The sequence below is a fragment of the Acomys russatus genome, chromosome X (assembly GCF_903995435.1).
Source record: "Acomys russatus chromosome X, mAcoRus1.1, whole genome shotgun sequence".
NCBI lineage: Eukaryota > Metazoa > Chordata > Mammalia > Rodentia > Muridae > Acomys > Acomys russatus.
The window spans coordinates 82657160-82681156 of NC_067169.1; the positions used below are offsets into that span (position 1 = coordinate 82657160).

The 23997-nt window shown below is 41.1% G+C and overlaps 1 protein-coding gene across 4 annotated transcripts in view; it reads left to right on the top strand.

Annotated features, from left to right (window-relative positions):
• Mid2 (midline 2) overlaps positions 1-20633 on the top strand; it is a 116084-nt gene extending 95451 nt beyond the window's left edge. For 3 of the 4 annotated variants that reach the window (XM_051142284.1, XM_051142281.1, XM_051142283.1), the window contains exons 8-10: positions 11125-11286; positions 15144-15351; positions 15704-20633. In XM_051142284.1, coding sequence (XP_050998241.1) covers positions 11125-11286; positions 15144-15351; positions 15704-16106 — 773 coding nt within the window. In that variant the 3' untranslated portion in view covers positions 16107-20633. The remainder of the gene's footprint in view (positions 1-11124; positions 11287-15143; positions 15352-15703) is intronic. The other variant, XM_051142285.1, reaches the window with a different exon arrangement.
• The last annotated feature ends 3364 nt before the right edge of the window (positions 20634-23997 follow it).

The window sequence follows — 23997 nt, forward strand, 5'->3', positions numbered from 1 at the left end:
TTTGTGTTATAAAGTTTGTCTGCCAGTAAGAAAAGTTCTTGAACATGAACATATAAAGGTGCAGCTCTAATACCTCATTAAAAAACATTGTTTTAAATCATTTATAAGTCTGGTTTTTAATACAGGACAGAAATTATGCAAAAATATTATTAAAAAAAAGAAAAATATTATTTTAATTTAAAGTATCTTTGGAGACCTTTTTTAAAAAGTTGGTTTATGCCATTTGTTGTTTAGAATGGCTTGAACCCTAAATTATAAGCTTAAGTTAACTTTTTGTTACAGACGTTACAGATTTTTCACCATACCCAATAAGCCAATAATTTATAACAAAGATAGACAGAACACTGTAAATGTAATTTTATAACATAATTTTTAAAAGGATCTTACACCTAAATGTTAAATGTTAAAGGCAGAACCTGTGGAAAATAATAGAGAAACTAGGATTATCTGAGTTTGGCATCCTGCCCAGAATGTTTCTGCACACAAGCCCCTGTTGAAAATGTGCAGCCCCTAGAGTGAAAGTTATGCACAGCCCATTGTTAAGGAGTCTAAGGAGTGACTAGGACTGAAAAGGACCTTATCAGTGGCTTCATCTGGTCACCGCTTACCACCAAGCCTCTGGAAATACCCATCATATTAGCTCCCACTGCTCAGTCACCTATTTTTTTTCCGTTGTGGGTAGTGACCCTGCACTCACTATGTTGCAGCTTCTGGGCTTGTTGGAGTTCAGAGCACATAATTAGGAGTTCAGGCAGCTCTGGGCTTGTTGCCAATTTGATATAGGCAGGAGACTCCCAGCCTGGCTCCAAGGACAGAGCTACTTTATCAGTTTTTGTTGTTTCTTTTTGAGAATCTTTGAAATGAGTTAGAACTAATGGCCAGCAGATGAAGTTTGGCCTTTTTTTTTTTTTTTTTTTTTTTTTTTTTAAAGAATATAAAACGTAAAAAAAAAAAAAAAAAAAAAACATTTAAACAATTAAACAAATTTACAGACATGGAACAAAATTTGACATGACAATCATAAACAGACAAACAGTCAGATGGGCAAGACAAAAATGACACGGTCTTGAGACTTTGATAATATACCTAGAGTCAAGGCGACTCTCCCCGGGAGTGCAAAACTCCCAAACCATGAGTCTGAGGACTCTTCCCGGGAGCTCAGAACATCCTCTGGCTTCCCTGGCTGATGGACTGTCCGTGCGTCTGCAAAGTCCCTTTGGGCCCCCTTTCCTGCTTTCTGAATGGCTTTTCAGACATAGAGACACAAAGACAACATAAGACACAGGGTGTACCCAAAAGCTTACTGGTCTGTTGGGGAAAGAAAGAGTCCCCTCAAACACTCCACTGGCCTTGGGTGGGGGATATCTTCAGAGATTCCGGGCCAACACACCAAATGTTAGGGTTCGGGTTATCTGCTGAAGAAAGATTCCAAGGCAGTATGCAAAAACATGCTAGGCATGCTAGGATCGCCTCTCTCTAAAGGGCGACCCCAAAATGAGCATGCAAGTTCAATTTATAGACAGTTGAAGGGATCTGCAACGACAGAATTGAGTCAGAGGGTATGAAGGGATTCAGGACTGGTTGTTTCTTTGGTTATTGGGGACTTTTAAGGCACTGAAGTTTTGGCTCTTACTCAGGAGTTGGCCTTTAATTTGATTGGATTGGGTCAGCTGTTTTCTTTACCAAGGCTGTGAAGTCATAAAAAACATGGTATCTAGTCATTTTGTTCTATAAGCTGATTAGCTGCCCATGAGCTGTCCATAACTTGTGGTTTTCACAGGAATTGTTAGAAACTTGGCCTAGTTGGGCAGAGTGAAAACCTGAAGTCTGTCATGGAGTTAGTCTTGTCAAGCAACTGGGGTCATTGGGGGATTTGGGGTCCCTGGTGTCCCTGGGGTCAGGTACCTTCAGTTTGACTTCCCCAAAGGATAGCTGAATTATATCTATTGTTTGCTTCTCCCGAGGCAGAGTCTCTTGTAGCTCAAGCTAGCCTTGAATTTGCCTTATAGCAGAGAGTGACCTTGAACTTCTGATTCTTCTGTCACCACTTCCTGAGTGCTAGGATTATGGGCATGCAGTACAACACCCAGTGTTCTGTAGTGCTGGAGGTGTCATCAGCATCTAGGGCTTTCCTCATATCGGGCAAGTGTTTGGCCAACTCAGGTGTGTCCCCAGTCAATGCACTCTGTTCCTTGCCCATGAGATTCTGCCCTCTTGTTCTGTACCTTTCTTGGAGATAGATTCCTGTGTATGTTAAGTTCTACTCCACACAATTCAAACTCAACACCTTTGACTTAATACCTTTACCTTTTGTCTTGTTACCCTTGACTCTGCATCTCATCATGGCCAGATCCTCTTAAATCTGGTTTCTGCTTTTCAGTCCATTTGCTTTTGCTCTCAGCCTGACTTTTATACTTTGAACATCGACATAGGAGCAAAATACAAAGCCTTACAACAAAAATTCAGACTGCAATGAGTAATTTGGTTTTAGATGAGTCCTCACTCTGTAACCCTAGCTGGCCTGGAACTCACTGTATAGACCAAACTGGCCTCGGATTCACAGAGACTCCCTTGCCTGTGCCCTTTAAGTACTGGGATTAAAGGCAATGGGCAACCATTTTACTAGAAATAAATTTTAACAATGATTAAGAGTCCCAGACCTATGAGCCAGTCAGGCCAATACTGACTAACTACAGTGCTAAAAAGCTTCTTTCTCTTGAGACATTTCACAGTGTCATTTTCTAGAAATTCCTTCCTTCCAATTCTTCCCTCTTTCTACTTTCCTTGGATTTTTTGTTTGTTTGTTTGTTTTTTGTTTTGAGACAGGATCCTGCTATGGAACCCTGGTTCACCTGGAACTCATAGTAATCCCCTTGCCTAAGACTCCCAGAATACAGAGATTATAGGCACATGTTCCCCTACCTGTCAAGAATTTCTTTCTTGTTGGTTGAAGTTAAGTCAAAAGAGGTAGCTCTCTCTCCCTCTCCTAACTTTGATTCTGAGCTTTCCTACTGCCTCGTCTAAAACTTGGAATGATCACAATCAATAAGGTTTCAGGTAATATTCTTAGCTGAATGAGAATTCCAACATCTCTTTCTGGATCAGTGTTTTCTTTTGCATTACAAAATCATTGGGCATAACCTCCATCTGGCCAAGCACTCTGTAGCACATTGCCACAGAGATAGAGTTTCATTACTTCATCTTTTCACTCCTGTAGCTGTCTCTATCACACATGCACACCCTGTGTCTTAAATGTTCATATTTTGTCATTTCCTTTTGAATAAGAAGTATGTTTTATTACCATAATTCACTCATAGGTCATATTATACCAAGTCTTACTGATACCCACAGAATCATATATTGACCTTTATAAACTTAGGAATAGTAGTGAGGGAGACAGTTCAGTGGGCCACGTGTGAGAATCCGAGTTCAGTCGCCAGAACCTGTGTAATACTTCTCAGTATGGCAGCACACTTGTAATCCCAGTGCTAGGGAGGCAGAGATGTGTCAATCCCTGGGCTTGCTGGCCAAACAACCTGGCCTACTTGACTCATTCCAAGCCACCACTGAGAGACACTCTATCAGAAAAAAAGATAGACAGTGCCTGAGGAATGACAACCAGGCTTCTACACACACACACACACACACACACAGACACACACACAAACACACGCACAAAGGAATGATTTCAAAATTAAAGAATTGCAATACCAGCACAAAGAACACTCTGTACTTTTTACCCCTATTGTCTACTGTTAATATTTTACTTTTTGGCCTACTACTATTATGTCTGTCTTTTCAGAACCATTTGAGAATAATTCACGTAAATCACCGCTTTTCACCCCTAAATTTTTCAATGATTATTTTCTAAGAATGAGGAAATGTCCTTTAAATTTGATTACTTTTGTATTTAACAATTTTACACATATAAACAAGGGTATTCTAATTACTCTCTTCTCAACTCCCTCTCTTCTCTCAATATCTTTCTTAGCTCCTCTCATCCAGATGAGGGCCTTTCCCAGAATCTTAACTTTTGCTTTTGTTTTGTAAGCCATTTAGTTTAACCTGGGCCATGTGTGTGATCATTAGATTGGAATTGTCTGCTGCAGTAGTGAAGACACAATCTGGCATATAATTTAAGGCAGTGATTGCCTCTCTCCCTGAATCTGTTAGTAGCAAATAGTTTATTACTGAAGGGTAAGGTTCCCAAAACCCTCCTTCATCCATGCCTGACTGGTGATAGGTCCATTGTCTGTTTGTTTTGTTTTTAGATTTGTTTATTTATTTATGTTCATTTTATGCATGTGAGTGTGCACCCTATGCATCCCTGGTGTTCATTAAGCCAGAAGACAGGAGATCCCCTAAAACTGATGGTACAGACTTAGGAGCTCTGCAGGGCACATTTTTTTTTCTTTTTCTTTTTTTATTGAAAAACAAAATCATTCATATTACATCTCAACTGTTATCCCATCCCTTGTATCCTCCTATTCCTCCCTCCCTCCCATTTTCCCCTTATTCCCCTCCCCTATGACTGTGACTGAGAGGGGACCTCCTCCCCCTGTATATGCTCATAGGGTATCAAGTCTCTTCTTGGTAGCCTGCTATCCTTCCTCTGAGTGCCACCAGGTCTCCCCATCCAGGGGACATGGTCAAATATGGGGCACCAGAGTTCGTGTGAAAGTCAGTTCCCACTCTCCACTCAACTGTGGAGAATGTCCTGTCCGTTGGCTAGATCTGGGTAGGGGTTTGATGCTGACTGCACGACAGGGCACATGCTTAAGCTGATTCAGTGCAGGCTTCCACATCTGCTATGAGTTCTGATTACACTGACTGAGTGTTGCCCAAAAAGTGGCAAAATACAGCTCTGCTTGCTCTCTTCCGGTTCTTATGTTACTTCTGCTTCCTCTTTTCCAATGTTCCCTAATTCTTTATATATCTGTCAACTTTAAGAAATTTAGGGGCTGGGTGCACTGGTGCACTCCTTTAATCCCAGCACTCGAGAGGCAGAGGCAGGTGGATCACTGTGAGTTTGAGGCCAGCCTGGTCTACAAAGTGAGTCCAGGACAGCCAGGGATACACAGTGAAACCCTGTCTCAAAAAAAAAAAAAAAAAAAAAAAAAAAAAAAAAAAAAAAAAAAGAAAGAAAGAAAAGAAATTTAATAGCAGAGGCATGTGGATCTCTGTGAGTTCAAAGTCAGCAAGGCTACACAGTGAGACTCTGTCTCAAAAAAATTAACAACCATATAATACTTTTATATAACTTTTCATTTGTTTTCCATGTTTGTCAATTAATTGATAATATTGATTATAATATAGAAAGAGCCCAGCATTGACCTTTATAATCTACGATTTACATTACATGCAGTTATCATATATTTGGCTTCCTTTTAGCTCAGTAGACTTCCTCAGTCCTTCTCTTTGATAGTCTTTGACATGTAAAACAATGCCCATTTTCTAGGTGTGTTGGTACACACCACTAACTCCAGCACAAGAAGTTTGAGTCAGGAAAATTGGAGCTTAAGACCAGCCTGGACCACATGTTTCTTAATTTGGGGTTTTCTAGTACTTTCTCACATTTATATTCAAGTCATACACAGGGGATAGAATATAACAGTCACACTACACTTCTTAGGATGTCATATCAGAGGCATGCACTATCTACTTCCTTGTTGATGCTAATTTTGTTTACCTTATCAATATGTTCCCTGTCTATATTGTGTACTTCTGGTTTTTTTGTTTTGTTTTGTTTTCTTTCCCTACCAATAAGCAATCTGTATGGTGATGCTTTAAAAATCACTAAAATAGCCAGGTGTGATGGCTCACGCCTTTAATCTCAGCACTTGGGAGGCAGAGGCAGGTGGATTGCTGTGAGTTCGAGGCCAGCCTGGTCTACAAAGCGAGTCCAGGACAGCCAAGGCTACACAGAGAGACCCTGTCTCCAAGAAACAAACAAACAAAAAATCATAAAACTATCCTTCACCAAAGCCAGCCATCTTACTCCATTCTTTCTCCGGATTGAGCATCAGCTGATGATTTTTGGTCTATCTAGTCCTTATATGAAGATTGTGAAATGACAGTTTTCCAGCTGAGTACCCTCTCCGACACTTACAAATTGTCACACAATATTCTGTGTAGCAAGAGCCTCTCTCCCTGTTTCATCTTTTTTTTTATTTATTCATCAGTAGAGACTCGTGGATGCATTTTCATTAATGATTTAGAACTCTTTAGTACCTCCATTTCGCTTGTGTAAATGTCCCAGATTTAGCCAGTGAGAGCCTTTCAAGGCAATTCTAGGATTTCTTATCATTTTTGTGAGTAATTTGTTTACTTTTTGCCATTACAAAAAATATTGCAGACTCATTTTAACTATATCTTGTCCAAACCTACAAATCAGCTATTTTCCCAGGAGCCCTAGTTACTTATAGTAGGACAGTATTATTAGAAACTAAAATCTTTGTAGTACACACACACACACACACACACACACACACACACACACACACACACACACACACACCTAATATACGAAATTGTTATGTCTCCATTGCTATGCTAAAACACCATGACCATGTAACTTACAGACCAGTTTATCTGCGCTTATTGTTCCAGTAGCCTAAAGTCTATAATGGCATAGATAAGGTATGGCAGTAGGAGTATCAGGCTGATAGCTCACATATTGGGTTGCAAACAGGAAGCCAAGAGAGTAAACGTATGAATGGCATACGGCTTTAAAAAAAATTTATTTATCTATTATGTATACAGTGTTTGCCTGCATGTACACCTGCTCACCAGAAGAGGGCAGCAGATCTCATTATATATGGGTATAAGCTACCATGTGGTTGCTGGCATTTGAATTTAGGACCTCTGGAAGAGCAAGATAGTGCTCTTAACCTCTGAGCCATCTCTCTAGCCCACCACATGGTTTTTAAAAGCCCCAGGGACATACTTCTTCCAGCAAGGCCATACCTCCTAAACCTCTCGGAACAGTGCTACCAAATGTTCAAACATCTGAGCCTATGAGGACATTCTCATTCAAACCACCACATACACATATATACATACTCCACATAGGTTCATATCTTATATATAAATATAAAAACATACATAACATTTGCCTCCTGATGATACCAGAATTTGTAAGTGCTCAGATCACTAGATAAAATGGTGTATTATTTGCATGCAACCTATAGCCATCTTCCTGTATATATTAAATCATTTCTAGAAGCTGGGTGTGGTGGCCCACACCTTTAATCCCAGCACTCTGGAGGCAGAGGCAGGTGGATCTCTGAGTTTGCAGCCAACCTAGTCTACAAAATATAAATCCAGGACAGCTAGGGCTGTTACACAGAGAAATCCTGTCTCAAAAAAAAAAACCCTCCAAAATAAATAAATATTTTCTAGATACCGGCCTTACAAAAAATATTGTACATACTGCCTAATAAAATATAAATTCTGTAAATAGTTATTATATTGTTGATGTTGAAGGATCATTAATTTGAGGATAGCCTAGTTTATATAGGGAATTTCAGGCCAGCATGTCTCAAATATTTAAATCTGGGGCTGGGGAGATGGCTCAGTAATTAAACGTACTAGCTGTTTTTTACTCAGGACCAGCACTCACATGGCAGCTCACAACTATCTGCAACTCTACTTCCAGGGTGTTTGACGCCCCTGTGAGTACTATATAAACTTGGTGTGCATGTATACATGTAGGCGAAACACCCATTAAAAAATAAATCTTTTTGTTTGTTAGTTAGTTAGTTTGTTTTTTGAGACAGAGTTTCTCTGTGTCAGCCTTGGCTGTCCTGGACTCATTTTGTAGACCAGGCTGGCCTCGAACTCACAGCAATCCACCTTCCTCTGTCTCCTAGGTACTGGGATTAAAGGCATGCGCCACCACCACCCAGCTTCCAATAAATCTTTTTAAAAAACACCTTAAAAATCTGTAGTTGATTGAATCCGTGAATGCAGAATCCACAGATAAAGATGGTTAACTGTACATATTTTAGATGTCATACACATCATGCATACACACACACACACACACACACACACACACACACACACACACACAATCTCTCCAACCCCAAAAAGGGACTCTACAATAGACCAAAGAAATCACTGTACCAAAGTCCAACTTGTTAAACCAACGAATTTTTATTGGAGGAACTCATCAGCGTATGGGTAAAAGGTTACTTGAAAAAGCAGGGATAGCTCAAAAAAGCAACTGTATCACCCCAAATTTCACCCCAACATGGGCCGTGGCTTAGGAAAGTTGCAACCCTGGGGCTGTTAACACAGCTTGCAGGCAGCTCCTCAATGGTCTCTTCTCTACACCTTGGCTGGTCAAAGTCTCTTCCCCCAGCATTTGTTTACTCTTTTTATGAATTCGATGGGGCCTTAGAGAATCTTCGAAGTTCCATTTTCCTAGGCATGTGATGTTTGCTTTATCTCCTGTGTCTCATGAGCCTCCGGATCTCTCCTGGAGGGGGAAGTTTGACTTAGGAGGAAACCGCCAGACAACATGCAGGCATATCAAGACCACACAATTCTAATTCATCTCCACAAGTTCTTTCTTGCCTTCTCTCATTCCATATGTGTGTTCTTTTCTGCATGGTAAGAATCTTGGGGGGGCTGGAGAGATGGCTCAGAGGTTAAGAGCACTGACTGCTCTTCCAAAGGTCATAAGTTCAATTCCCAGCAACCACATGGTGGTTCACAACCATCTATAATGAGATCTGGTGTCCTCTTCTGGCTTGCAGGCAGGATATTGTATACATAATAAATAAAGAAATCTTTAAAAAAATAAATAAAAATATACTTTAAAAAAGAATCTTGGATCTCAGCAGCATCGATAAGTAGTTGCTCGACCCTAATATATGTCTAAAATATTTTCAGAATTGATTTGATGAGGGGTTGAAGCTGTTTAAGTGTTCTTCCATGCTACTACACCCTCATCCCCCAGGCAAATCAGTTCTATAGTCCATCTTTTTGTTCCTCTTTTTGGTTTGTGTTTGAGGTTCTGAGATAGCCTTGGCTGAGCCTAGAAGTTGCTCGGTAGCCGAGGCTGACCTTGAACTCATGATCCTGCTCCTCTACCTCTAAAGCACTGGGATTACAGGTGTGCACCACCATGCCCAGTATTTTTTTCCCCAGAGACAGGGTTTCTCTGTGTAGCCTTGCCTGTCCTGGACAGGATTTGTAGATCAGGTTGGCCTCAAATTCACAGAGATCCACTTGCCCCTACCTCCTGAGTGCTGGGATTAAAGGCATGTGCCACCACGGCTGGCCACAATGCCCAGTTTATGTCTTATTTTCTACTTCTAATTTAGGCCTTTCTACCTATTTCAAATTAATTATAAATCTGTTGATCAGACCCCATTGTAAAATACTCATAACACAACTTTTAATCTCACTAAATCCTTTATTAGAGCTTTATAAAATTACTTAAATTAACCATCGTTCTCCTTGTCCTTTTCTTCCCATCTTCAAGTAGGATTGTATGTAAAAGTGTTAAACCAACTGGGCATGGTGGTGCACGCCTTTAATCCCAGCACTTGGTAGGCAGGCAGGCAGTATGAGTTCAAGGGCAGCCTGGTCTACAGAGTGAGTCCAGGACAACCAGGACTACAGGAGAAACCTTGTCTCAAAAAACAAAACAAAACCAAAAAAGTTAAACCAACTGAGAAACATACCAGAAGAGAGAAGAAAAAAACAAAAACAACAATAACAACTGCCCAACAGAATAGAATATCAGTATTCATTTTACCGAAAGCTAGCCAAATGCTTGTTTTTTGATGTTGTTGTTTTTGTTTGTTTGTTTGTTTGTTTTGCTTTTTCAAGACAGGGTCTCTCTGTGTAGCCTTGGCTGTCCTGGACTCAATTTATAGACCAGGCTCACAGAGATCTGTCTGCATCTGCTTCCCTGAGTGCTGGGCAAATACTTGCTTTTAATTACATTAATTAATTACATTGCATTAATTAAATACACATATTTTAATTATATATATTCCTTCCCATTTAAGTCAATATTTGTAATTTCAAGATTCTTTTCTTTGCTTTTTTTTCTTTCTTTTTCTTTTCTCTCTCTCTCTCTCTCTCTCTCTTTTTTTTTTTTTTTTTGGTTTTTCCAGACAGGGTTTCTCTGTCCTGGACTCGCTTTTGTAAACCAGGCTGGCCTTGGACTCACAGCGGTCGGCCTGCCTCTGCTTCCCGAGTGCTGGGATTAAAGGCATGTGCCACCGTGCCCGGCTCAAGATTATTTTCAAAAGCAAAAGCATTCTTGAGATCCTTTTCCCTCTTTGGGAATAAAAATAAATCTCTTGGATAATAATATAAGTCTGGACCAAATGACCCCCGAAGAATATGGGAATGGAACCAGGGATAGGTAAAAACATGTCCTATCATAGAAAGTAGAGTCTGTCCTATTTTGCTTGTCATGCCATCTTGACTTCCTTTGGAGTCCAGCAAATTTGGAAAGTAAGGGTAAAGATGAGATAGAAAACCAGAGTCCTATATCTCTAAGGGTCTCACTATCTTACAGAGACAAAGGCATATGTCATTTACCCACACGTACACAGATCACTGGCATAGGATAGAAAGATCAGAGGCTTCTGCTTTGAGTACCATCTATGGCCATGGGCAAGCCACTTTCTTGTCAACTGTTTTGATCTTTACCTTGTAAAATGAAGTAAATTCATGTCTAGGTGTCCTTTCTGCTCTGAGCTTTCATGATAGAGAGCTCCGTACAGGAAATTTTTCATCTGGACAAGGCCAGACTCAGTTCACACAGAAACAGATTTGAGTGGTAAAGATCCAGAGAGTCCATAACCGGGAATTCTACCATTTGGAATAGTGACCATTCTTGTGTTCTGTGGCAGAAAAATGATACAACCTAGCTTTGGTCAGTGCTTGCTAGATGCTAGAAGCCTGGCACAAGTCTAAATGTGTAAAAGAAAATAATGAATGGATTCATAAGTGCTGGTTCATCTCATTATATCTTCCAAGGCTCAAATGAAAACAAATGAATTCACTTGGGTGGGTTATAATTGATTTTCAGTGTGTTTTTTTTACCTTGGCTTTTGTACCTGTTGGTTGATGCCTTTGTCTTTCCCCACCTCACAGGCCTGTATAATTCAGTGGATAGCTGGATGATTGTGCCCAACATTAAGCAGAACCATTACACAGTGCATGGACTCCAGAGTGGGACCCGCTACATCTTTATTGTGAAAGCCATAAATCAAGCAGGCAGCCGGAACAGCGAACCCACCAGACTCAAGACAAACAGTAAGTCCTGGTGATTCCAGGAGGAAAGACCCATTTTCCTCTCTGTGCCCAGGAGGATAAGGAGCCTGAGTAGGCTCCCATGGTTGTGTGTGAGAGCAGTGGCACTGAGTAGAGGAGCTTTTGTTGTAGTTTGTGCTTTGTGTATGGGACTTGTTGGTACCCATCGATGTTTGTGGACTAAGAGATGTATAGAATACTGTGGGGCTTGGAAAGAGGTTAGGAAAAGGTTTTTCTCTTCCTTCCACCCCTGTCTTTCCACACTTGGGAGAAAACGGACTTAAAGAGTATGGTGTATATGCTGGATGTGGTGGCATGTGCCTTTAGTCCCAGCACTCGAGAGGCAGAGGCAGGTGGATCTCTGTGAGTTCGAGGCCAGCCTGGTCTACAAAGCGAGTCCAGACAGCCAAGGCTACACAGAGAAACTCTGTCTTGAAAAACCAAACAAACAAACAAACAAAAAAAGAGTATGGAGTGTGATGATCTAGCAAAGCTCTACCACAGAGATGCCATATCTGTTAGGAATGCTCTGGATCACAACTGACAGTTTATTAATGATTTCCAAGTAGCTCAACTGGATAGTGTTGTTTGTTTGTTTGTTTGTTTGGTTTTTTAACTGCCTTTCATACATAGCAAGACATTTGAAGGTACCCTGTCCATGGCTAGTATAGCTGCTCTGATATTTCATGAAAGGTTTGAGCTCCTTCTTTGTGCTTTGCGTCATCCACAAGGCCACAAGATGGCCAGTGTAACCTCTGCTGTCCTGTTTACCTTCAGATAGAATGAAGAAGGAAAACAGTGGTATTCCTTTAATTGAGAAAACAAGAGCTTAGCTGGAAATTTCTTCCAATCTGTTTGACTTCAGCTTCCTTCTTATTTGTTATCCCTAGCAGCAAGGAAGGCTGGGAGACAGACAGGGGCAGGAGGGAGGGGTAATGGGTGCTGTATCACAAAGGTATATAATATACTAAAGCTCTTGCCATACCCAGCATCTAAATCTGTGGAGAAGAGCCTTGAGCTCATTGGCACAGGAGACAACCTCCTGAACAGAACACCAATGACAGCTCAGGCTCTGAGATCAACAATTAATAAATGGGACCTCATGAAACTGAAAAACTTCTGTAAGGCAAAGGACACTTTCAACAGAACAAAACGGCAGCCTACAGACTGGGAAAAGATCTTCACCAACCCTACATCCAACAAAGGGCTATTATCCAAAATATATCAAGAACTCAAGAAATTAAACACCTCCAAACCAAGTAACCCATTTAAGAAATGGGGCTCACCAGGCGGTGGTGGGACATACTTTTAATCCCAGAACTGAGGAGGCTGAGACAGGCGGATCTCTGTGAGTTGGAGGCCAGCCTAGTCTACAAAGCTCATCCAGGACAGCCAAGGCTACACAGAGAAATCCTATCTTGAAGAAAAAACAAACAAACAAAAAACAGAAACAAAGCAAAACAAAACAAAAAGAAATGGAGCTCAGAATTAAAGAGAGAATTCTCAACAGAGGAATATCAAATGGCTGAGAAACACTTAAAGACATGTTCCTTAGTCATGGAAATGCAAGTCAAAACAACTCTTGAGATTCCATCTTACACCTATCAGAATGGCTAAGATCAAAAATTCAAGTGACAGCACATGCTGGTGAGGATATGGAGAAAGGGGAACACTCTTCCATTGCTGGTGGGAGTGCAAACTTGTACAACCACTTTGGAAATCAATCTGGCACTTTCTCAGAAAATTGGGAATAGTGTTACTTCAAGACCCAGCTATTCCATTCCTTGGCATATAGCCGAAAGATGCTGCACCATACAACAAGGACATTTGCTCAACTATGTTCATGGCAGTTTTATTCATAATACCTAGAATCTGGAAACAACCTAGATATCCCTCAGTTGAATAATGGACAAAGAAACTGTGGTACATTTACACAACGGAATACTACTCATCTATCAAAAACAAGGAAATCTTGAACTTTCCAGGCAAGTGGATGGAACTAGAAATGATCATCTTGAGTGAGGTAACCCAGACTCAGAAAGACAGGCATAGTATACACTCACTTATAAGCAGATATTAGCCCAACATAGTTGTCCTCTGAAAGACTCCACCCAGCCTGGAATCGGGACAAATACTGAGACTTGAAGCTGGACTCTTGGTCAAGAGCTGCAAATTGCCCTCCGCCTGATCGCCGCCATCATGGACATGAGCCACGTGTAGCCCATCAAGCTGACTAGAGTAACCAAGGTGCTGGGCAGGACCCATTGGCAGGAACAGTGCATGCAGATGCCTGTGGAGTTTATGGATGACACCAGCTGCTCTATCATCCTAAAAGTCAAAGGCCCCCTTTGAAAGCATGATGTGCTCACCCTATTGGAGTCAGAAAGAGAGGCTCAGAGGTTGCGCTGACCTTGCTGCTGGGTCCTGATTATCCACCACTTAACCCATGGGATGACCTGCAACTGTTAAATAAAGTGTTTGTATTATTATTTTAAAAGAAGAGCTGAAAGTTGTATAGAAGAGATGGGGGATGTAAAGACCCGGGTGGGGGTGTCAGAAGCTCCACAAGGAGACCATCAAAGTTGGTGGCTCTGGACCCAGGGGTGCCTGCACAAACTGATGCACCAACCACGGACATTGCAAACAGAGAAACTAGATCCCAGGTTCAGATGTAGCCATGGACAGCTCATTCTCCACGTAGAGAAGCGGAGGGGAGAGTTGGGGGGCTGCCTCTGACATGAACTCTGGTGCCCATGATTTGATCACTGCCCCTTGGTGGAGAGGCCCTGTGGGAACACCAAGAAAAGGGATGCAGGCTATCCAGATGAGACCTGATAGGCTGTGGTCAGACAGTGGGGGAGGAAGGTCAGAGGTCTAGGGGAGAGGAATATGGTAGAAGAGGGGGGATGGTTAGGATCAGGAAGATAAGAGCAAGGGGATTATAGTTGACATGCAATATAAATAAATTATACTAAAAACATTGAAACAAAAAATCTAATAATGATAATGATGATAAAAACAAGAGCTTAACTGGAAATTTCTTCCAATCTGTTTGACTTCAGCTTCCTTCTTATTTGTTATTCCTAGCAGTAAGGGAGGCTGGGAAGCAGAAGCAGAGGTAGAGGCAGAGAGCTGGGGAGTGGATGTTGTATCACAAAGGCATAATATATACTAAAGCTCTTGCCATACCCAGCATCTGGGCCCTGCCACAGTGTTTTTTTCATGTGCTTATAAGGGTCTGTATAGTGAAGCACGTGTTATCTTTCATCATTGATGATGGAGCAGGCACTCTTAACAAAGTTGCTTAATTATATGTGCACTCCAATTTCAAGAATGCAAACATTTCCTATTGCTGAGTTCTCAGGGTTTTTTTTTTTTTGGTGTGTGTGTGTGTGTGTGTGTGTGTGTGTGTGTGTGTGAGAGAGAGAGAGAGAGAGAGAGAGAGAGAGAGAGAGAGAGAGAAATTGCCTCCCTGACACAGTAACTTTCCTACCTCAAACATTGCAACACTCCTTAAACATCTGGCCAAATTCCAACCCACTCATTGAAATAAGTGAAAGGACCAAACATATCTGAGGATGGGAGACTTTGAGTGATCCCTTTTAATTTCATAATATATGATGGGAACCCTTTACTCTGTCCTATGTGATTGGAATAGGACTTCTATTCTTACTTAATTGCAAATTGTGACATCGTGTCTGCTTCCTTAATACAGTCCAAACTGCAGTCGACCCGTACTTACCCAAGGATCCTCGTCACATTGTGGCTCCTGTGCTAATGATGGTCTTGGAGGGGAAGGACACAGCTCTTAAGTGTTTCATCATATTTCATATTATCCCCCTTTCTTTTACCCTTTTCAGGCCAACCCTTTAAACTAGATCCCAAAATGACTCACAAGAAGTTGAAGATTTCCAATGACGGATTGCAAATGGAGAAGGATGAGAGCTCTCTGAAGAAAAGCCACACCCCAGAGAGATTTAGTGGCACTGGGTGTTATGGGGCAGCAGGGAATATATTCATCGACAGTGGCTGCCACTACTGGGAGGTGGTCATGGGGTCTTCAACATGGTGAGTGGGTAGTTTTCTTACCTTCTCTCATCTTCTCTGCTGTTAGGTCCTTAGGAGATTCAAGTCTACTAAGTCAAGGTTAAGAGATATTTGGTAAGAATTAGTTCTAGAAAAATTTGTCAGCTTTTAAAAGATAAAATCCTGGAAAATATACTGGGCTAGGAGATGGGAAGTGCTGTATCACTCTTTAACGTGCTGGCTTCACCAGCTTTGATGATATTAGCATCATGTATTATGCAAATGCAAGTGCTTTAAGGAGGAAGCACAGAGGGAGCCACTCATAGATACTAAGCAATGTCTAGCGCAACCCGTATCATTCACACGTGTTTTCCTGTCTTCTCCACTGTCTCAGGTATGCAATTGGCATTGCCTACAAATCAGCTCCAAAGAATGAGTGGATTGGCAAGAATGCCTCTTCCTGGGTCTTCTCTCGATGCAATAGTAACTTCGTGGTGAGACATAACAACAAGGAAATGCTGGTGGATGTGCCCCCACAGTTGAAGCGTCTAGGTGTCCTCTTGGATTATGACAACAACATGCTGTCTTTCTATGATCCCGCTAACTCTCTCCACCTTCATACTTTTGATGTGACCTTCATCCTTCCAGTTTGTCCAACATTTACAATCTGGAACAAATCCCTAATGATTTTGTCTGGCTTGCCTGCCCCAGATTTTATTGATTACCCTGAGCGGCAGGAATGCAATTGCAGGCCTCAAGAATCCCCTTATGTGTCTGGGATGAAAGCTTGCCACTAAGTGTCAAGAGAGCATGTAAATCACGGGCTCTCCAATCCAGCACTTCTTCCCTTCTTAAGCCTCCACTAGGGTTCCATATATGAGATACAGAATAAAGTCCATTGGAAGCACCCTAAATGACTAGATATTGTAGATTTACTTTTTGTGCATTAAAGCTTATGTTTGAATTCATGTTTTGAGTTACTCAGAACAAAGTATCTGAATAGTCTCGGTTCATGCCATCAGGGAAGACTTTTAGAGGATATCTCTGTCATCATTGGAGAATTTAAAGTTCCCAGTGATTTGGGAGTTTAAGTGATACTGGAAGGAATTAGTCTTTCTAGCAGTGGCTAGTTTGACCAGGTAAAATTTGCACAGTGTCAAATTATCACATATTGTACGTCACTTTTTAATAAACTAACAATCAAGGTGTTATGAGAATATCATACATGTGCATATATAATATATAAAATGACTTAATTCAATTTATGAATAAAGTGACAAATCATTTTATCTAATATGTATATACAATAAACCCTTATTTGCCAATTTAGGCGAGAGATATATTGAAAAGGAAAATAAATTACACTGTCCATTCTTATCCCTTAGTTGAAACATCGTAGTCGATGGGCACTTTTCTTTTCTTCCCTTCTAGCCTTTCTTTTCTCCCTCTTGTCATTCATACAAACACATGCGCTCGAGACACAGAAAGTGAGAAGAGCTCTTGGACCTGGGGACAAGTCTGCACAAGAGATGCTAATGCTACATAGAAAATCGAATCTGGTAGAAATGCCCCGTGGAGCATAATTTCATTGATGTTACTTAATGCGGGAGATTCATCTAAATTATTAAAAACTGTCACAAGATATTTCAAAGAAATATAGTTTTGCTATTCTCAAATATATAGTTACTAGACTAAGGCTTAAAAAGAGTTGCATAATGGAGTTTCCTTAGAACTTGTCTCACGTGACCAGTAAGAATGGAGTGTTACAGGTTCAACACCTATATGCATACAAATGCACGTGTGTTTTCAGAGGGCACACTCCTGAAATGCTGTTTTCCTCCATAGGTTCCATACTCCTCATTTTTGTGATTTTTGTTGATGCTTTTCATTCACTTAGCACCCTTTTCATGACAAACAAAAACTTAAAACCCATCCTAGTTTTCCTCAGGCTAGTTAAAGGAACTTGAGCTGCACAGTGTGATTTCACAGTTCCGTTGCAGAGGCTGATAAGAAATGCCAGAGAACTAGAGCCTTCTTCCAGGAGCAGTTTACTCCTTGGTAGTTGTAAGTTGATTATACTAGTGTGTAATTATAGTAGTAGCCATTCCCTGGATTGTAATGGAGCCTTGATGCAGTGTCAAATGCTAGCCCCTCCTTCCACCGGCATGGTGGATTCTTATTTATGAATTTGTTCAGTGAAGTATTAGATGCCGCACTCCTGCTGCAAGAGTGCATATAGTACTAAAGTGCTGTCCTTGCTGTCAAATGACTCTTAGACACAAGAGACAACATATCTCTGTAAACCCCACCTAAGAGCACTTCTGGATTGTTTGCTTCTCTGCCACAAAAAGCAAGACTGGTGCCAATGCAAAAGGAAGGCTCAGCTTTACATGTCAGGTGGCAAAGTCGGTTTATTTGGCTTTAATGACTTTATGTACCTTTACAGCTCATCAGGGAATGAGCAACCTCAGTCAAATTCAACAGTGCTGGTAACTAGCCCATGGGAAGATAAAGCTCCCAGCCTTGAGATTGAAATGGTCCCAGCGTCTCTGCCATTTAACTAGCAGTGTGGCCTCAGGAAAGCACTTCTCTGAGCCTGTTTCCTCTTCTATAAAATGACCCCCATTTTATAAGGCTGGTACAAAGATTTTAAAATATCTTGTGTATCAGTTGCCTAGCACAGCACCTGGCATTCACTATGTGTGCCACCAATTTTCATCTCTTCCGCAATACCATTCATTTATTTTTGTGTCCTTGAGTTTTAGTTCTGGGAACAAAGCTTTATTCCCCAGTTCTACTTTTGGCTATAGCCTAGACTATTTTTCCTCATCCTTTCTTCTCTCAGTTAACTAGTGATCTCTGAAGCTGGCTTATGTGGCCCTCTCTGACACTCCCTTGGCTGACTGAGAGCACACACACCCTGGCAATAATCAAATCATATGGTAGTATTTCTCCGAATGTCATTTTCAGAATGCCATCCTCTGAAGACCCATTTGTAGAACCACCTTTAGTGATTTGTTTCTTAAACAATTGATTCTTGGCCCCTATTCCTGATATACTTACTTAGAATATCTGGGAACATAATGAAACTTACATTTGGGACAAGTTTCTCAGGTTATTCTGATTCATGCAAAAATTTAATGTATAATAATTATTTTCCCTACTAGAATGGGACTACCTTGCGGGTAAAGACTGGCTTTTATTGTTGTTGTATTTTCAATACCTAGCACAGTGTCTGGAGCAAAGTAGTTGCCTGGCTAATGTTTGTTGAAAGAATGTATGAATGAACAAACGAATAATCAAAATTACTCTGTTTGACTGTGATGTCCATTAGTGGTATTTGTTATTCTTGGGCAAGTTGGTTACTTATTTAGTCTATACTGATATTATTTTGTAAATGCACCAGGGCTTATGCATACAGATGAACATTGTTCCAAATTGGCAGTTATCCTGGAGAATTGTCTTTGGAGCACATGGTACCATTCTCCCAATAACATTTCATGTTTTCATGAACTTCAATGAACTCTATTGTTCTTTGAGGGTAGATGTAAGTTCTCATTATAGGCAGAGTTAAGCCTACTGAATAAATAGACATTAAATAAGGTTTGTGGGAAGCAATGAAGCTTGATTCTGAAACCCCAACTTCTGAGGCACATAAGGAACTGCTGTCCAAGAAACAGCATGGTGGCAAATCACTCAGAGGGCTCTGGTGGGTTCCAGATATTTACTTCAGTAAACTTAAGACTTTCGTAGAATACTGGCAATGGTAGGGACCAGAGGCTACCTCTAGCTAAAGCCAGTTGCACAAATGGAACACGACCATTTAACATCATCGAGAAAGATGATTCCATAAACGTGGTTGTTGTTGCTTTACTTGATCTAACTATTCAGAACTTTTTCTCTTAGAAAATTATTTTCTGTCTGCAATTTATGCTTGTTTCCACTTTTTATATTGTCTTATTGAAGAAAGCACAAAATGAAGCTAAGCTTGTTTTGAGAATACAGAAGAAATTTTAATGCCACATTGACATTCTTGCTACTTGTAAGAGTAACTGCATCTGGCTGTGTTTTTATTATGTAATTCCATTGTGTGTCTTTGGATGCAGTGAAGTTCATATTGCAACAAAATCATGTATACATGCTTTTCAGCTCAAACATTCTAGGTGAATTCTCTCAGCTTCCATGGTTTACATATTTTATATGACTACCTGAATGGATTAATTCATGGATGGGCTTTGGAATAAGCTCAAATGCTGAAACCCGTTTAATCAAGGAATGGAAAACACCAGGCAGGTAGACATGAATCACTTCCACACTTATTTGTAGCTCCTGAAGCCAATTCCAGCCTCAGAGCCATTGGGCTGTATTTGGCTGTATATTACAAGTTGGCCAGATTTCTTGACATCAGGTCAGGCAAAACTGCCTTTTATGGTGTGGTCTGCCAGCTTCATAAATATGCTGTGTTATTGTTATTGGCTAGAATATTTATTAGACTATTGTTGGACTATTTTTTATCAAATGCTTTACCCCAGGCTTGTTTGTACTGGGAGCTCTGGACCAATAGTGTCTCTCCTAGTAACAGAAATATGAGCATCTGTGGATCACACAGTCTCACCCTTCTCTAAAGATCCCAGCCCATCCAAAATGCTATATTATGAATTAAATAAATATATATGTATTCATGAGTTGTCGATTGTCTCTCATTGGAATTTTATTGGGGAAAGACTAAATGTAAGATGGTCATGAGTTGCCAGAATTGGGGAAGTGACTCAGGGAGAGGGGAAGTGTGTGCACCAATAATCATGTAATTGGTAGACATCTCAGTAACTGAAGATCTAAGGAGGTCTCAACGTTAGGGCCCAATCATGAAGGCTTTGATTTTAAGAGAAAGATCTAGTCAAAAGAGTTAATAAAATGGAGATTTATCTAAGGTTCAAGGGAATGTGATTCAGCTAGCTTCAGATATTGTGGCAGAAGGCAAGAATTAAACAACAATTAACCTCCCGATGTTAGAATTCATTAGTTAAGACCAGAACATGATTACAATTAAGTGAAATGACTACCTTACTGTTAAACATCTGGCCTGTAGGAGGAGCCTGGGAGAATTAAAAGGTTCCTCAGGCCTGCATTGGACATACCCTATTCAGAATTGCCATTGTACTGAGACTAAAAGGGTCATGTAACATGGAGTGAATCAGTCACTAGTAGTAGAGAAAAGGCTTGAAGAAAGATGACAGACCAAGGATGATAGCTTAAAAGCAAAGGAATTAATACACAAAGGATACAAGAACTTGAAACATTGGGGGTTTAATGGCTTATTAGTAGCCTGAATGACTACTAAATATGAAGCTGTTGTCTACAACTAAGGTTTTGATAAAGTGTGTGTGCGTGTGTGCATGTGTGTCTGTGTGTGTTGTGATTTTTGGAAAGGCCAACTTCATTCGGTATGATAGCAGAAAAAGCAAAGGTCCTTCAGTCCCAGAATGTCAGTGAAGTTGTACCACACACAGTTGATCAACGTACATGACATGAAAGCTAATGACCGTGATTCTTTGACTATGGATTTCCAGGCAAGGAGGATGAAAGTTAACTTTTTTTTTTCTCTGAGACAAGGTTTCTCTGTGTAATCTTGGCTGTCCTGGACTTGCTTTGTAGACTAGGCTGGCCTCGAACTCACAGCAATCCACCTGCCTCTGCTTCCTGAGTGCTGGGATTAAAGGCATGCACCACAACACCCAGCTGAAAGTTGACTTCTTATAACTGTTGGGCACTGTAATGGAAGCTTTGGTTTCTTTGTAAACTCAGTTATGTAAATATGCTTTTCTTTTAATCCCAAGTGTGTGATTTTAGTTTGGACTTTTGTTGAAATAAAAATTATTCTGCCTACATTAATTATTCAGTAAATTATTAAGGCAGTAGTTTTCTGTTTGTTTGTTTTTTGGTTTTTTGAAACAGGGTTTCTCTGTGTAGCCTTGGCTGTCCAGGACCAACTTTGTAGATCAGATTGGCCTCGAACTCACAGAGATATGCCCGGCTCTGCATCCGGAGTGCTGGGATTAAAGGCATGCACCAACACCGCCTGGTGGCAATAGTTTTCTTTAACCAACTAGTTCCCCAATGCCAGACGTAGACTATGATTTATTTTTAAGCTGTAGGCACTATGCTGGGCAGAATCTGAGCTACTCTAATCCAAGTGCCTTTAAAACCCACATAAAAATCAATCACTTGCCAGTCTGATGACTCCCAGGAGGGCTTCTACTCCATCAGTCTCTTTAACCAGCCATGTGCTCCACCATCCTCCTGTTCTTTCCCCCAACCCCCTTCCAGGAACTCCCGCCTTCCATTGGTCCTTCTGCCCAGCTGATTGGCCAAACAGCTCTTTATTGACAACTGCTACATTCACCCAAGGCATTCCTCTACAGGCTTTAGTTTGTCCACAACTGATAATTATCTCCTAAAGGGGCCTGGTATTTGCTAGCTGCTGAAGGCCTTCCTCATTCCACACATAGAGGGGGAGGGGTGCTCTAGGACTCTGAAAAAGAGAAACGGGAGATTCAAGAGAGAGAAAGTATGGCACATGGTGGTGGTGTGTGGCCTGTAGCACTTTGGAGAGACCTGAGACACACACACAGTGTGACAGCTTGGAAGTAGGCAGAAATGTTTCAACACAGTAGCTTGGAGGAGACTGCTTGCTTGCTACATTTGCTGTTGATGGAGATTGGTATCGCCCCAAGTTGAACTCATTGACCCTAAACACCCAGGAGAAGTAAAGGGGTCTGTGCCCCTTCTTCCCATTAACATTCTTTCTTATAGCCAGGGCTTGGTGGAAGAGAGGTAGAGGCTTCAGTACACCAAATAAAATAACATTAAGAACTAATGTCAAGCAGGGTGGTGGTGGTACATGCCTTTAATCCCAGCACTAGGGAGGCAGAGGCGGGTGGATTCCTGTGAGTTCCAGACCAGCCTGGTCTACAATGCCAGTCCAGGACAGCCAAGGCTACACAGAGAAACCCCGTCTCTAAAAAACGAGAGAGAGAGAGAGAGAGAGAGAGAGAGAGAGAGAGAGAGAGAGAGAGAGAGAGAGAGAGAGAGAGAGAGAGAAACAGGTGAATCTCTGTGAGTTCGAGGCCAGCCTGATCTACAAATCGAGCCCAGGACAGCCAGAGCTACACAGAGAAAACCTGTCTCAAGAAACAAAACAAAACAAACAAACAAAAATAGAACTAGCATCAACAGGGCACAATATAAAAATATACACTAGTGACTTGATTAGTCTGGTCATTTAAGAAGCATTTACTCCCCCATTATGTTTCATTACTGGGACCAGAGAGAGACTTAGATGAAAATTCTTTCTAACATTTATAATAGAGTGTGCATTGAGAAAGGAAATGTTTCTTAGACACAGATGAGAGTAGAAGCTCTTACCAAGATGTGCATTTTAGGTTCTTGAAAAATGTTGGTAAATAAAATTATAATAGAATCTTATCACCAGACTAAGAAGTAGGCCACCCTGCCCATTGTGAGATTTGTTTCTGGTAACTTTAGCATTGTCACACATGTAATACTTATCAGACTCTTTTTTTTTTTTTTTTTTTTTTTTGGTTTTTCGAGACAGGGTTTCTCTGTGTAGCCTTGGCCATCCTGGACTCACTTTGTAGACCAGGCTGGCCTCGAACTCACAGCGATCCGCCTGCCTCTGCCTCCCGAGTGCTGGGATTAAAGGCGTGCGCCACCACGCCCGGCTCACTGATCAGACTCTTAGTTCTGATCTGATACTCCATGACTACTACTACTTCTTCTTCTTCTTCTTCTTCTTCTTCTTCTTCTTCTTCTTCTTCTTCTTCTTCTTCTTCTTCTTCTTTTCTTTTTGGGACAGGGGTTCTCTGTGTAGCCTTGGCTGTCCTGGACTTGCTTTGTATACCAAGCTGGCCTTGAACATACAAAGGTCCACCTGCCTCTGCCTCCTGAGTGCTGGGATTATGGGCATGTGCCGCCACACCTGGTCCATGACATCTTCTTAACATTTGTTATTGGAAACCAGGCTTTTAAAATCAAGGAACAATTAGAGAAGGATTGATAAATCAGTCACCAATAATGTGCTATTAGGAGAAGGTTGGCAAATTATATACCCACACTGTGTGTATTAATAGTGTCAACAGGGTCTAGAATTGCAAACACCTGGACATGTGTATGGACGTTTCTAGACAGGGTCATTTGAAGTGGGAAGAATCAACATAAATCTGGGGAGCACCATTCCATAGGTTGGGGTATCAGACTGAATACAAGGGAGAAGGCAAGCTGTGGTTAGCATTTATCTCTCTGCTTTCTCACTGTGGATGCAATAGGACCAGCTGCCTCAAACTTCTGTTGACATGACTTCCCTGCCATCGTGGACTATATCCTCAAGGCATGAGTCAGAAAATCAATCTCTCTCTCTCTCTCTCTCTCTCTCTCTCTCTCTCTCTCTCTCTCTCTCTGAGACAGGGTTTCTCTCTGTAGCCTTGGCTTTCTCTGTATAGCCTTGGCTGTCGTGGACTCCCTTTGTAGACCAGGCTGGCCTCGAACTCTCAGAGATCTGCCTGCTTCTCCCAGAGTGCTGGGATTATAAGCACATGCCACAACACCTGGCTAAGCAGCTGTCAAATACATAAAGCATGAGACTAAGTCCATAGCTTTATTGACGCAGTG